Source organism: Rhododendron vialii, chromosome 10a (genome assembly GCF_030253575.1).
Source record: "Rhododendron vialii isolate Sample 1 chromosome 10a, ASM3025357v1".
Classification (NCBI taxonomy): domain Eukaryota; kingdom Viridiplantae; phylum Streptophyta; class Magnoliopsida; order Ericales; family Ericaceae; genus Rhododendron; species Rhododendron vialii.
The window spans coordinates 2,263,897-2,280,277 of NC_080566.1; the positions used below are offsets into that span (position 1 = coordinate 2,263,897).

Here is a 16,381-nt window from a genome sequence, read left to right on the forward strand (position 1 = left end):
AGACGGAAACTTCCATCAATCAAGGGGTTAAATCTAAAGCAAGACATGGAGATCCAACAAAACCGAATTTTCTCTGCCTTCCAACGGTGTCGTATTGGCCTCATGGAATATGTGTTTGAAATCGCATCCCTCAGAGCTTCCAAACGTGGGCTGGGCAACCTGGAGACTTGCATCAACAGCTGGATAGGTAACAAAATAAGAGCTTTCCTTTATTTTGTGACGTTAGTGAATCAGTGGATTACCAGTAAGCTGGTTGTTGATGATACTGCAGAAGCTTGAATCTACAACCTGATTTATACTGTCTAGACCTAAATAAATACTAACAACTTGTGAATGTAAAAATGACGTCGCTCCTCATCGAACCAATGGATTGCCATATCATTCGAACCAATGGATTGCCATATCATTCGCGAACCACGGACATTACGTGCATCTAATATGTGGCATGCCAAAAATCCCCGATCATATATGCGTAACGCGCAAGATTCACCGCACTTCAAGGTGTTATCCCACTTTGGCCCAACCGAAATTGCTTTTATGGGTTCGTTCCCAAACTCCAAGATCATGAAGCCATCTTCAATCCTTCCCCATTTTAAGACCCAAATTCAATATTTGGTGAAATCATCAAAAATCAATCTCCAATGTTTACCTACCCAAATGTGTACTCGTTTTTGAGTTTTACCATTTTGTATCCCCCAATGAGAGGGAAGCGGGGGGCTGCTGTCCCCTTGGGCAGCAGCGTGCTGCTGTGTCCGGTTTCTGGGCTTAGTTCAGTCTCGCTCCGATAATCGGAATTGTTCACTTTGTAGAGCTCGTCGAGTAGAACAACTATGCAAAAAATCAGCTTAATTGGATTTGATCCATTGTTTCGGATCCATTCTTTTCAAGATAAAAAGGTTCCGATCAGGCACTTAATGATATCCAATTAAGCTGATTTTTTTGCATAATTGTTCTACTCGACGAGCTCTACAAAGTGAACGATTCCGATCATCGGAGCAAGACCGGAGTGGGCCTAGAAATCGGGCACAGCAGCCCCCCGCTTCCCAATGAGAGACAATCCAAAGCCTAGTCTATTTTTTCCAACGGCTATTTTGAGAGAGAGAGCGCTTTGCCGGAACTTCATCGGCCCCTTTGATCTAATGCCAGAGCTGCAGAGCTTCTACTTCTCCGTATCTGATTCTCTCCTCTCTCCTTTTTACATATACGCCATTGGGTATTTAAAGTATAAAAAATTTGGGTGAAAATTGAATTTTGTCATTGAAAATGCTCCTACCCAAATCACGTTTTTTTCACAAATTTTGACTCAATTTTAATTTGGATACCAAAAAAGTGGTGAGGGCTGGAGATACTCTTTTACATAATATGTCAAATTCAGACATCGTTGGCAACTTATAGAATGTCATCCATACATATCTAATTAGTATCTATAGGGAGTTTGAACTGTATTCCATGCGTATCGTGAAAGGAAGCACCACTACTACATAATTTTGTTTTGAGTGATCAGCCCCTACAATACGTTGCCCCACCTTATCATCTAAGGTTGCTCCTCCCGATCGATCTTGAGTTCGATACTTGGGACCGGTTAGGAGAAGGAGCTCCAATTAAACTTGCACTTCGAAGGGACTTGGTGACGGAGTCCGCGACGTGGTGCGGGGACTAATATTTTCTCCTCGGGCGGGTCAACTATGGCTTAAGTCTGAAGATTCTAGGTCGGGTGGGTTTCCCAGTTAATTATAGGTAGCTACGCTGGTGCAATCCAGCCCACCCTTTTTACCGAGAAATAAAAATGGGAATTTGTCATCCATCCATACACACACACGGAGTGCACACTCCCAAACATATCCTAAAAGCATTATTCTTCCTCCTCCTCAGGTGCCCCCTCCACCTTTCAATTTATACTACTATTACAAGTAGCTTTTTCATTTCCCCCAACTTCTCTCTACCCATTTTAGCCCTCCTTGAGTTTGCCTGCCCCTCTCAACCCCCTCCTTTCTCTAAAGTGAAAAAGATAGTAGTAAATTTTCCATTAAGATTATTGTCAAAAAGACACATTCCACTTACACAGTCTCTTAACTTAGCAAAGAAGGAATTCAATACTCTAAAAGGCACGTGGGTTTTTTGTGTTATTTTCTAGAAGGATTGCAAAATAAGGAAATATGAAAGGTGAAGGATTAATGGACTATGGAGTCTACGAATACTAAATGAAATTATGTATGATGCAATTTAAGGATACTTAAAAAACACTTGAAATGGTACTCAAGACGTCGCACATACAATCAACAAGAAATCAAATCTATATGATATGATATGATTAAATGGAGTGTACAAATTAATAAATAAAAATCATGCATTATGGGATCAAAGGAATAAAAATAATTAAAGTGATGCTGATCACGATTATGGGCATACATGCAACAAGAAACAGAATCGGGAAAAGAAAATAATCATCTAAAACCATTGCTAGTTGTAGGCCTGTCAATGGGCCGGATCCGATAAGACACAATCCGATTCGGATCCGATAAGACTCAAATCCGATAGTGGTAATCCGGATCCGAATCCGAAAAATCCGGATCCGATCCGATCCGGAAACTTTTTTTACTTCAAAAATTTTAGCAAAAAAAAAAAATTTTTTCAAAAAAAAAATATTTTCCGAAAAAAAAATTAAAAATAGAAAATAAAAATACAACTTCTTAAACATTTTTTTTTTCAAAAATAAAAATTTTACTATTTTTTTTAAAAAAATTAAAATTTAAAAAAAAATAAAGTTCGGATTCGGATTGATAACGGATTTAATCCGATCCGATCCGGATTCGGATTATCGGATCGATGTTATCGGATTCGGATCCGGATCCGGATCGAATTTTCCGGATCGGATCCGGTCCATTGACAGGCCTAGCTAGTTGTTAAGGATAAAGTTGTTCATTTTCAAATTATTATCAACTCATTACATGATAAAAAATAGTTTTCACACTCTATTTTTATAATTATAAACATACTTTACCACTTATCTTCAAGGGTTCATAATTAACCCGTGTGGTTGGATTCGTTGGGCAAAGGTTGATATATAGCACGCGTGTCAAGTTTTTATTTGTGTGTGCTAATCGTTCGAACCGTGCCTTCAGGCAAGGGCATGCACTAGTCTATGTTATAAAATAGAGCGGATTTTGTCTACTCATACAAATATAAGCACTTTTACAGTCGTTAATCGCCTTCAAACTAAGATCATAGCAGTCCGATTAAGAGATGTTTCCTTAAGTTATAATTTGACTTGCTATTGTGGTAATATATACACTTTCCTTTCCAATTTAGAAAAATAATAATGCCAAAATTGCTTTTGTTAATGCCAAAACTATTGTGTATAAAAATCTTGTACTTTGCATATGGTACAAGCTTTTTATACACAACAGTTTTGGCATTAACAGAAACAGTTTTGACATTATCACCACCTCCAATTTATTACCATTCAATTTTTTCCATTTTAAGTTAATATTATTTTAAGAGGGTTGATAATTAACCCGCAAATTATTACATTTTTTTTATTTTTCTCTCTACCTTGGCATGATCTTTTTAAAGTGAGGCAGAGAGTGAGGAGGTTATATTGAACGGGTAGAGCAGACAACCTTTTTAAATTGGGACTGTATTTTGTTTGGACGTGCCTTTAGGCACGGACATCCGCTAGGGCTTTCATAAAAGAAAGGGGGGTTTGCTAGTGCTTTCATAAAAGAAAAGGGGTTTTCTTTTGTAATAGGATCCTCTCCAAGGGACTGGACGTTCTTGTCCGGGTCAATTCCAGGCCCTTTCTAGGTTAGTTTTGATAAAAGAAACTGTTGATATTTTAGACGTCGTCGAGAACATTAGACACGTCAAATTCATGTTAATCGTATATCATTTAGTATATTTTCGAAATATAATATATCTCGCCGAAAGAAAATGGGTTATTTTGCAATGTTGCAATATTTCCTAAATCTATTTTTCTTGAGATAAATGTGTTTCAAAACTATATGAAGATGATATACAATTAATATGAATTTTGTCGTGCCTAATGTTCTTGATCACAGTATCTAAAATAATGAGAAATGATAATGCCAAAACTGTTTTTATTGGTACCAAAACTTTAGTTCACAAAAGACTTATACCATGTGCAGTGTACAAGACTTTTATGTATTGGAGTTTTGGCACTAACAAAAACAGTTTTAGCATTATCACTGCCCAAAATATAAATGGCCTCGTTCATCAAAACCAACCCGAAAAGGGTCTAAAAATGAACCGGATAGGACTGGAGAGGATCTTGTTCATTTTCTTCTTTAAAAATTCTAAATAGTCATTCGTTATAAGAAAAATTATCAAAAACCCCCAGGGTTTCTACCTTGTAGCACGTTATACCCGAAAAAGGGTCTAGAAATGGACCGGATAGGACTGGAGAGGATCTTGTTCCTTTTCTTCTTTAAAAATTCTAAATAGTCATTCATTATAAGAAAAATTATCGAAAACCCCCAGGGTTTCAACCTTGTAGCACGTTATACTCGAAAAAGGGTCTAGAAATGGACCGGATAGGATTGAAGAGGATCTTGTTCCTTTTCTTCTTTAAAAATTCTAAATAGTCATTCATTATAAGAAAAATTACTGAAAACCCCCAGGGTTTCAACTTTGTAACACGTTATACCCTAGACTTTTAACTTGAACATTCAACAAAACCCTGAGCTTTCTTCTCGATTACGATCCTCCACATCAGTTAATGCTCCATCTAGTTTCGTTTACCCCTTGATCATCCAATGGCAGGAATACGACTATTGAGAAGCTTATGTTTCCCCACTCGAAACCCCAGTTCCTCTCCCCCCCCCCCCCCAACCATAGCAACCTTCATTTCTCATACCCCTCTTGCACTTAGATGATCAAGGTTAGCTCCAGAGCTAAGGTTTCTACAAGTGGCTTCAAGATTCATCAGAAAACATGGGGTAAGCATTTCTTGACCTAGTGAGTGTCCATTCTTGTTTTTTTCTTGCTGCGTTAAAGTTTATTTGGGGATTTTTTTATCTATTGCACTTGGGTCTGTGTCAGGTATATTTTATGTTTGTTTGTGTGTTGTGGATATGTTTGTGGTTTACTTTGTATTATATTCGAGATCTATGGTTTGAATCCCTTATATTGACTGTAACTCACTTCTCCTTTTATGTATAAAGATGGATTTTTTATGTATAAAGTCAACATGCTCATGCAGAGGTGGTCTATTGTTTATTGTTGCGTTATATTTTTCTTTTTTCTTATTATTGATTTCCTTTTGTCTTGGAAGTCTTTATTTATTGATGGACACGCTCTTTTTATTTCTTTTATCGTAGTCCCATATCTTTATTGTATGAGTGATGGGGGACATCCCAGTCAAATTGGTTATCCAACATAATGGAAACGTCAATGGAACACCTAATGTTGATGTGGATAGACTACTCATACCTGAGATAAAGTACAAGGCTAAGGAAATAAGGATTACCACACACAAATTCTTCCACCAGAGGATTTCCAATTTAGATTTAGTCACTAGGTCGAGAACTCTATACAGTGATGTATTGGATATGGTTGGTTGTGTTGAGAAATCAAATTCAGTTAACATCTTCGTAGATCACCATGTTGTGCCAAATATAGGCATTTCCCATCCTATTTACTTACTGATAAGGAAGTTTATGAGTCAGTAACTGAGGAAAAGAATGAGAGTGAAGAGTCTAGGTTTACTTGTAGTGAAGATAATGATTCCGATAATGACTTGAAGGATACGAATGAGGATGACAACCCTCTTAAGGATGATGAGGTATTTGATGAGGAGGTTGATGAACTCATATTTGCATAAATCAATGTTGTGAATGTGAATGTGAAGGAAATGAGCTACACCTCCTTTTTGAAGAGGAAATGAAAACTCCAAGTGAGTTTGAGGATGAAGATGGAAAACCCAACCCCAAGCCAAAGACTAAATATCCCACTTTCAAACTTGAAGCCGATATGGACAAGGTGTATTTTGAAGTTGGATTCCAATTTGACAATGCAACACGGTTTAAAGAAGTTGTTAGGGAGTATGCCATTAAAGGGGTATGTCGTTAAGTTCACAAAGATTGAGTATGGAAAAATGTGCAAACTGTGTAAAGGGATGTGAGTGGAGGATGTATGCATTTAGGTCAACATCTGAGAGTGCATTTCAAATGAAGAGCAAGAAAGATACATAGTTGCTCTAGGTCTTTCCAGAACAAACAAGTTACATATTCATGGTTGAATGATAGGTATTTGAAGAAGTATAGGACCACCCCAAGCTAGAAAATAAAGGACTTCATGGACTTTGTAAGGGAAGACTTAGTAGTTGATGTGGAAAAAAACATGCCATGTTGAAAATTGAGGGTAGCATTGGTTAGCAGTATCATAAGGGTTAGGATTATATAGTTCAATTGAGGAGAACCAATGAGTACATCTTTCAAGATACATGTCTGGAGGCCACAAATTGAAGTCCAACCAAGGTTCCAAATAATGTATGTTTATTTTGGTGCATAATTGGAATCCATTGTGACCATGGGATAGCTGCCTTAGGTTTTAAAGAGGAAACAAGTGTGTGATTCATTTAAGAAGGAAACATACCTTAGAATCTATAGACATCTCATGAGCTCAATCAATGGCAAAGAGTTGTGGCCAAAGATTGGTTTAGACCCTTTAGTACCCCCAAAAGCTGAAAAGACCTACTAGTGGACCCCAAAAATAGAGACTTATAGATTTGGATGGGCCAAAAAATCCCTATAAACTATAGAGGAAGAACACTAGATTGAAATGCTCTACATGATCCCTATAAACTATAGAGGAAGAACACTAGATTGAAATGCTCTACGTGTGGTTGTTAGGGGCATAATAGAGAATTTACAAGGGATTTATTAAAGAAAATGCATCTTTAGCTGCCTAGTCAGGCCAAAGAGAGCAAGTCAAATAAAAAATGAATGTAAGATTTATACTGAATTGCATTTATGCAATGTTGGCTGCATTTTTGTCATAGATAGGGCTATTTTTTATTTCTGTGATGCATTTGAAACCTCGAACCGTCAACAAAACGCGACCTAAATCGAATCAGGCTTCTCAAGCCTAGCGTACCGTGTATGCCTGGTCACTTTAGATTACTTTAGACGGATCTTAATGGATGGGGGATTGTCCTTGTTTGGAAAGCATAGGGTTTTAAATGTTGCAATTGAAAGTGCAGGGTTTAATATGTCACAACGGTAAAACCTTGGGTTCGTTGCAAAATTTGCCCTTCGTCATACTTTGAACAGAAATTACCTAAATATCCACATCATTTCTCGTAAAAGTAAACTCTCGAGGGTTATTCAAGAACTATCTCCGTTTCAAAAAAAAATTCCCCCTTTTGCAAAATAAAATTTTAAAAATAATACATTTTTTTTGGAAAAACTTCAAATTTTTTGTCGTACTAAATATTAAAGAGTTCTTTTAATTTATAAAAAAAAAATTGAATCAATTATCGTAGAAACTTACTCCTCCTGTATTTTTATCGCTTTCCGGAATGAAATGGGCAAATATTTTTGGGCCGGAGAATCATTTAGTAGGAACCACTGCCTCTATAAAACGCGGTGGTCTCCCCTCTCCCATTTCTAGCCGGAAAAACTCTCCGACAAGAAACAATACAGTCAAAGTAGAGAGAGAGAGAGAGAGAGAGAGAGAGAGAGGGATTTAATAGTAGTACGTTTCATAATTTCTTGACATTGTTGGCTCGCTTTTACTATACCTTTACTATAAGCTCTGATTGCTCCCAAATCCCACATCATTCCACTAGAATTCCTCTCCGCCGTGAAATTCCTGAAGGTGAGGTTGATAAAAATTGGTTTACCGTTATGGGTGTTGGTATATTTCCGTTGCAAACGCCGGCGAGGCTGCTGTGGAGCACCAGTTTCTTCCGCCACAAGCTCATGCTCTTCTAACATCACGTCCGCCCTCTGTATATATACGCACATCTATATCTATATATAGATATCCTGTATCCGATCTTTGTTCTTGGGTTTGGATTGTTGGGTTTTTGCTGTAATTTTGGGGTATGGATTCTGGCCGCCTGTTCTTCGACACATCGGGATACGGGAACACGCTGTTCTTCGGGAATTGCGATCCCATTTTTCGAGGTGATTTACATTTTAGTAGGAGTTTTTTTTGTATGGACACAACTCTGGATCCAACTGCGTCTAAAGCCTTTCGATGCGTTTAAGGTCTTTCGATGCACATGGGTTCACAGGCATCGAACTGTTCCGGACATAGTTGTTTCCGGTGTTGTGGTGGACAAGCATGTAGACTTTTACTTTCGTTGCTTCCGTCTCGCAAAAATTGTTTAGCCCGTTTAGCCCGTGAAACGAGACTTAAATATAAATGCATTTTTGTCAAACTTTTTGTTGCGAGTTACTAGATAGGTAACTAGTTACCGATGAGTAATTCTAATGAACTAAAAAATTGAAATTTTTTCTTTTTTCTTGATGAAGATATAGTAAATTTTTAAGTTCTCGTGTTGTGAATCGTACAATCTTTTATGGGACGGAAGAAGATTATAACGATTGTTCAGTTCGCAATACATTTTTGTTAAGCAGAATTCACACTTTTTTTTTTCATAAGTTCAAAAAAATCCGTTGATATTCAGTAACTAGACAAAAAGTTTGTATTTTTTTTTTTCTCGAAAAAATACGTTATTTTTATGTTTTCGTTTTGTGGACAATCTTTTTGAGACGGGTGTACTATCTCATATACGGATACTCTCCTGTTGGTTCTGTTAAATTGTTTACTACTTGCAATTTGCTTATAGTACTTGAACTCAAACACAGGAGCAAATTATTGTCTTCCGATTGTTCTACAACCACACACACTTACGCAAACTCTTTTACGCACACTCACATTCACATGGGAACCCACAGATCAATGTTAGTGGTGTTTGTGAAGTGTTTGGAGTGAGTGTGGTTCTAGAATTTATCTTCTTCTTTATCTTTATTATGTTTGTATGTGTTCTCTGTGCATATTATTTGCACTTGGCCCACTTCGATGACCCGAATCGCTATGATGTTGAGCCCGCTGAGGAATTCATCAGTACAAGATATCTAAGTAGATTGGACTTTAATAACTGCATCATTGGATTATTGTTTTCGTACCAAATACCGATGGCAAGTATGCCGTTTATGATGTTAAGAAATAATCGGGTACTTCTTCCATTGGTTTGCTTTTTCTCACCAAGACGGATGCCAACTTGCCAACTATTTTTGGTAAGAATAAGCTGGGGTTATTGATGTTCGAGCAATCTGATTTTTTCGCACATATAAATGTAGAGTTCATATAAAATGTTTGTAATTTACGACAAAGTCTGGAGTAATAGTCTTCCAAAGTCTGTGTTCAACAAAGACCTGGGTTAGATCTTGTATATAAATCCAGTTAAAAAATTTGCTTTGACCGAAGAAACGATCAACCCTATGTTTCTGTGGTTCCATATAATATAGAGTACTAGTTTTATTCATTGACAGATGCTGGGTTGAATACTTTTGAGAAAATAGTTTGTTTCCATAATAGGGTTATGTGGTGGGTTTTTAGGAACACAATCGGTGATGAGTGTGGGGGAAACCCTGAAGAGGCGACCTTTTTTCAGCTCGCCGGAGGAACTGTTCGACGAAGAATATTATGACGAGCAGTGGCCGGATAAGAAACGCCGCCTCACTCCTGAGCAGGTCAGTGACAGTGACTTCCCCACTTAAAAAATTCCATATGCTTGTTGACGAGATGGCGTATTCGATTATTGGACACGCTATGCTATGTTTGGATTGTTGTTTGAATTTTTTTTTGAAAAATAGTAAAGGTAATAAGTGGAGAGAGGTAGAGAGAGAGAAATGTTGGAAGTAGGGGGAATCTAGGGGGAATTTTTTGAAAATTTAAAAGAGAATATAAAAGCAACTCATTTTCGTGAAGATACCGCGGAGAGGGGAGACTTGGTTATGACTTGATAGCGGTGTCTTTGTTTAATATATGGGTATACAAGCAACCCATATAAGTGAAGATATTGCAGAGAGGGGAGTGGGAGATTTGGTTGTGATTTGATTGGCAGCGTTGTTTGGTTAATATATAGCTAACTTTTGACTTGAGGTTTTAACTGGTTGATTGAAGGTACACCTGCTGGAAAAGAGCTTTGAAGAAGATAACAAGCTGGAGCCAGAGCGCAAGACCGAGCTGGCACAAAAGCTGGGGATGCAGCCCAGGCAGGTGGCGGTGTGGTTCCAGAACCGCCGTGCAAGGTGGAAGACCAAACAGCTCGAAAGAGACTTCGATCGCCTCAAGTCATCGTATGAATCCCTTTTATCTGACTACAACTCCATTAGCAAGCAGAATGAGAAGCTCAAAGCTGAGGTAAATAGGCCAATTTCTTTTTCCTTTTGCCACACGATAGGATGTTAGAAGATTAGACTGCTATGAAGGGTAGACGTTCCAACCCATAACCTCATCACTGGAAATTAATCACAACGGTAGACCACTTGGGCTAAGCCCAGGGTCTGAGGTTAGTCGGTCACTAACTATATTTCCTCATGTAATCCTCTGTTGGAGTAAGTATGTTTGTACTGTGTAAATCTTTCCTTAACCGCATAAATCTTCGTTAAATTTTTTAATGAATAGCTTGATAGCCTTTTTTTCTAAAACCTAAAATTCTAAGTCTAATTGTCAGGTCAATTTTTTTTCCATCAACATAGGTAGAAAATGGATGAAAATTTCACCTGCTTTTGTCCATCCAATTAGATCTAACGGACTAATTTCTTGTGGAGAAGGGAGTGCTAAAGTGTACATAATACGATAGCAAAACCGCATAAATTTTTATTTCAAAATCAAGAGTCCAAAAAGAGATTTGAGGTAAAGTGGTTGCAAAGTTTAATTTATCCAAAAAAATTGAACATTAGACACATATAGTTTTACTTTTAACGCTTTTACACTGTTATCAACATGATATGCAGATGCTTTTGCGACTGGATTTGTTTGCCATCAAATCAAATGCTATGATTAAACTAAGACTTGAGGAGTTGCTAATCATTGACTCGGATATGAACTTAAAAATGTGCAACATGAATCTATTTTCAATGCCAATTCTTAAGGTTTTTGTCATGCCGTTGTTTCCACTGTTTGTATCTGCAGTTGTGTGTCTTTTACACTGTTGATGCTACCGTAAAGAAAAGAAGCGTAAATAGTTTCAAATTAAACCAATTTTTTGGTACTGTTAGTTGTAGTTCGAAGCTGAGGTTTGGATCAGACAACTCAATCCTAATCTCATGCACGCGCCTGCCTGCCGGAAGATGATCGGGACCTACTTGTAGTGGGTCCTAGACTCCTAGCAATGAGAATCTTCCTTAGCCACGAATATGTAGATGTGTGTCTGTATGTGTGTTTTGGAACATTTAGCTCAACAGATTAGATTCTGTTATCTGGAACTTATCAAAAGGAAAACAGCATATGTTCTAAACCCCACCCCGAATTTAAAAGTGGATTTCATCCTCTAAGAGGAATATACCTTAGATCTCAAGAAAGTGAAATATATTTTAGATTTGACACTAGGGTCTTCCGGCAATTTTAGTACTATCTACGATTGCTTTTGGGATGTGATTCTCACTTTGCTAAGACTTGATCAGGTTGTCTACTTGTCCGAGAAGCTGCAAGCAGAACAGGTGGCTGGAGCACCAGTAGCAGGTCAAAAACCAGACCCGAATCCGGAGGATGTGCCCGACTTTCCACCCCTCCAAATGAATGTAAAGTCAGAGGATCGCCTGAGCACCGGAACCAGTGGAAGTGTGGTTGTGGACGAGGATGTCCTGCAGCTTATGGACAGTGGTGACTCGTACTTCCTCAACACCGACTACCCACCGTATGTAGCCCCGATGGATGGGTTCCAATCAGAAAAGGAAGAGGGTTACTTCACTGATGCATTTCCGGTGGTGGAGCAACACCCTGAGGAGGCCGGAGAGCCGCTCGGCTCTTGGGTCTGGTCTTAAAAATATGTAGTATGTCAACTTTGTAGTCATCATGTTACCAAAATGGTTCTGTAGCATGTTGCAGAAAAAACAGGAAACAAAAAGAAATAAGTGAATGGTTGGCTATGGTTGCTGAATAAAAGTTGTGTGTTGGATCAATAGCTGATTATTTTTTTCTTTACAAAATCAGTTAAGTGCTGTTTGTTTAAGACAATAAACGAATCGTTTAATTGTTTAGTTTGTTAGCTCCTTTTGGGTTTTGTAAGCACACATAGTCCAATTCCAGGCGCCTAATCTCTAAATCAAACGAGGCTTGAGTGATTAAAGGTGATGTAATTGTTTTCTTAGAGCATCTCCAGCAGATCCTAGCCAAAATATCTACCCAAAATGTCAAATTCTATTTTAGCTTGCTCCAAAATTAGGGGTGGCAAACGGGCGGGTTTGGGTCAAATTGGGTAAATTGTTAGTGGGTTGGGTCTTTAATGGGTCATTGACCCATTTAGACCCATTAACTATGAGTCTAATTACCCATACCCAACCCGACCCATTTATTTTAAAGCAAACCCGACCCGCTCATTAACCCAATTACATATATACTAAAAATTATGATCAAAAAATTAGAAAAGTAAAAAAAAATTATGATCGAAACTCATAATTTTTTTCAAAAAGACGAGAATAAGTAATTTTTTTTGTCTTATTGATTTTTTTTTGTTTTTATTCAGAAAATTATAAGTTTCGATCAAATTTTTTTACTTTTTCGATTCCTCTCATCAAAACAAATTAATAAGTCACAAAAATATGACACAAAACAAAAAAAATGCAAATTTTTTTGAATAAGGACAAAAAAATAAGTCAATTTTTTAATCCAAACCCTTTGCGGGACTATCATGAGAGAAATTTATTCACGGCGGAGCACAATTTCACGGGTCCATTCGCGTAATTAATGGATGAGATGTGTTTTCAATTTTGACTGGTCAAAATAATTATTACCGGTCGCAATTGATTTTTAATTCGGACCATTCAAAATATTTTTGAATGCGTGTGATTTAGCACAAAATAATTAAATAAAAGAGAGAGAAGGCCATGCTCTCGGAGATTGGGGTGGGGGCGGGGAGGGGGAGGGGGAGTGAAGATTGTGGTTGGGGGGGGGGAGGCGAGAGAGAGAGAGTGAAGAATTGGGGGGGGGGGGGGGGGGGGGGGGGGCAGAGAGCTCCTGGAGAGGGGGGAGGGATGGAGAGAGAGAGGGGCCATACTCTTTCACTTCTTAATTGCAAAATTGCAAAAGAGACCAATTAAGAGATGAAATTTGGTGGGTTATTTTCATTGTCCATTGGGTCATTCAAGTTGACCCAATTAATGCCCAATTATGACCCAATTAATAATGGGTTAGCTGGGTTTGAATCCATTCTTACCCAACTAATAAATGGGTTGGGTTGGATCTATTTTTTAGTTGATGGGTCTGAATTTGTTAATGGGTCTGGGTTCAATTTGCTACCCCTATCCAAAATATATCACTGACAGCCTAATCAAAATGGCCATTCAACACCCACCGCATTCTCAGTTCATCTCCCGACTCAGCTTTACTTGTTCAAACAACAAAACGATTTGTCATCCATTGGACTTAACCGGACATCGGTTACTAAATAATTCGACGAAATTAACTCACTGTGAGAAAGGACAGTGAGTATCCACGGATTGTGATGGAGCCCTCACCGGAAAATCATCACTAACTGTGCGGAAACTCCGTCGGCGATGTTATCTCTCACTCTCCGTCGGCGAAAACGGGTCTCGCTATGAAGGCAGAGAGAGAGAAATGGTGGGGTGGGGGGAGGAAGGGAGAGGATCACGCGTGCCTCTGTGACTCACAGGGCGCGATGAATCACTACAGCAAAGGGAGAAGTAGCGCGCGGGTTCCGGCAAGGGTGTTGGTTCTTATTTTGAACTCTGGGGCTCAGCAAATCCTCTAAATCTGAAAAGAAGCGGGGCTGCTAGAGATGCTCTTAGCTACTCCAGTCTTAGCTTGATTATTGTTTGACTCGTTAAAATGTCCTTTCAGATTAACTCAAATGATAGTAATAAATTGAAATGATTCTCATATCAAATAATAGAAGAGATTGGGTATCTTCTTCATTTTTTAAATCAAGTGTCCGGATTTGCTTGCGCTACCCCGGGGTCGTTATCAAGCAGTTAACAATCAATAAATCTACAACGGCTCAGAAAAATTTGCTTACGGAGAAAGTCTAACTTACAAATTTGAGGAACTAAGTCCATTATTGTTATAAAAAAAGTCCTCGTTGTGATGCTCTTGCTCTGATCTATTCTTTCAACTAAATTCCCGTCATGTAATAATATAAAGATTATTCAATGCTCTTGAATCCTCTGTGCCAAAAACCCCTGTGCCTCTGTGCTGATAGATTTTTCGAAGATTTTCAGAACAGAGGAGATCGGACCTGGAAGCACTGGGAATTTTTTAGAGGGATGGCAAATTGGACAGGATATGGCAGAAAAAGATGGAATTGTAGGCCTTTCTAGCATGGAGGTGGTCTTGTCAAGTACATCATCAGCAATTCAGCATCACCCTCCAATCGATCTTTTGCTCCATCCATATCTTTTGAAGATATATAAAATAAAATGACCCAAAAGTATTGACAGTTTCAGTGACAGCTCACTCGTCAAATTTCGATGATAACACAAAATAATGAAATTATTCAGGAGTTGCGGATCATCGGTTCTAGGACGATATGTTAAAAAGTGTCAAATATTGGGTTCTCCCCAAGTACCATTTGGCACTGCCATGCCCGTGCAGTATTTCTCGCAAATGAAAGATCGATACCACACGATGGATCACTACGACTGAGTAATTCACTAGTTCTTTGCATCCTCTCTCGTCGTTAGAGGTGGGAACTTTTTCGGAGGAAACATGATTTGATGCTTATTAGGTGTTAGTTCGACAACTATTTGTAATCACATCGGACTACAGATTCATATACAAATGCGTATGCATGTAAAATTTCATGGTAGATTCATTTGATTCACGTGCATCGAATAGGTGAACACATATCGGTTCGAATAGCTAGATCTCCAAAGTCTCCAACACTGCCGTCTCTGTTAGAACACTTTTGTATGGCTTGTTCTTTTTTTATAATCGGATGTCCGGACCAGCATTCGCATTTCGCACACCTCGATTAGTTTCGGAGTCTTGAAGTTAACCACCGAGCGAACTCTCCCGTGACCCTTGCGTGGCTCGTTCTCGTGCCTGAGGTCCAAACAAACATCCACTCATCAGTCAAAAGACACACCCATGTGATGGGATTCAAGCTCCCGTCACTAACCACCACTCCCCAAGTTGCACTTCAACCCATTTGAATCTGTTCTTCTCTCTCTCTCTCTCTCTCTCTCTCTCTCTCTCTCTCTCTCTCTATATATATATATATATATATATATATATATATATATATATATTCTTGATCCAGAAACCCAGAATGTTCATTTGACAACCCATCGGTTTCCATAATTCTTTATTAGCAGTGACAAAAAGATGGACACTAGTGGGTAATCCACCGTTTCTGCTTTTCCGAAAGCGCAGGGGAAAAGGGTTTGATATTTGTTCTGGGGGTTGATTCGGAGCAGAAAATGACTCTACTTTAGAGTCCACGGCTGAATGCACCACCTGAAAATTTTATTTATTCTTTGTGACAGCAAAAAGCTATCAAGGTTCCGCTGAGGGATTTTTGAGTTTTTGAGCTTTTTTCGTTTTATTATTATTCAAATTTTTTTCGCGTTTGTTTATTTTTGCGATAAGTTGTTGTGAATTATTGATTTGTCTCGATGAAAGAAATCGGAAAAGCAGAAAATTATGACGTTTACCCAAATATATTTTTGAAAATATCTAAGATACAACTCAAAATGGCCTACAAAAATTTGTCACAAAACGAACGAATGCGAAAAAAATTTGAATATAAAAAAAGCCCAAAAATCCCTAAGTGGAATACATGTACAACGAGTAACTATTCAGAGTTCCTAAAGTACCGCATTGCCTATGTGGTACTCCCAACTACTTACTTAGTGACAAATTATGCACTAGGAACATTATAATTCACTTTTGTTTGATAGTTGAAAGACAATGAGTGATCCACATATTGAAGTGACGATCTTTTATTTGCAAGGAGGACCACGTGGCAATGAGACTTGATACTCCCGGAGTAACCACCCGGAGTAACCAATAACCGGCCATATAAAACCGAAAAAAGAAATGCAAGCTCCAAAGCGTACCAAATTGCCTCTAGCACCTTAGCTGATCACAACTCATTTAATCTGCACAAACTCAGTTGGGGTGGGTGGGGGTGTCTGTGCGTGTGTTTGTGTGTGTGTGTGTGTGTGTG

At 38.4% G+C, this 16,381-nt stretch overlaps 1 protein-coding gene across 2 annotated transcripts; it reads left to right on the forward strand.

Annotated features, from left to right (window-relative positions):
- Positions 1 to 7,548: 7,548 nt before the first annotated feature.
- On the forward strand, positions 7,549 to 12,158 carry LOC131304855 (homeobox-leucine zipper protein HAT5-like). Of its 2 annotated transcripts, none has more exons than XM_058332292.1 (4): positions 7,549 to 8,147; positions 9,589 to 9,722; positions 10,156 to 10,395; positions 11,661 to 12,158. In XM_058332292.1, exons 1-4 carry the CDS (start codon positions 8,066 to 8,068, stop codon positions 12,018 to 12,020), a joined length of 816 nt encoding a protein of 271 aa, XP_058188275.1. In that variant the 5' UTR covers positions 7,549 to 8,065; the 3' UTR covers positions 12,021 to 12,158. The 2 variants fall into 2 exon arrangements, with proteins under 2 accessions (XP_058188275.1, XP_058188276.1); XM_058332293.1 differs by lacking the exon at positions 11,661 to 12,158 and adding an exon at positions 10,992 to 11,632 and having other exon boundaries at positions 7,551 to 8,147.
- The last annotated feature ends 4,223 nt before the right edge of the window (positions 12,159 to 16,381 follow it).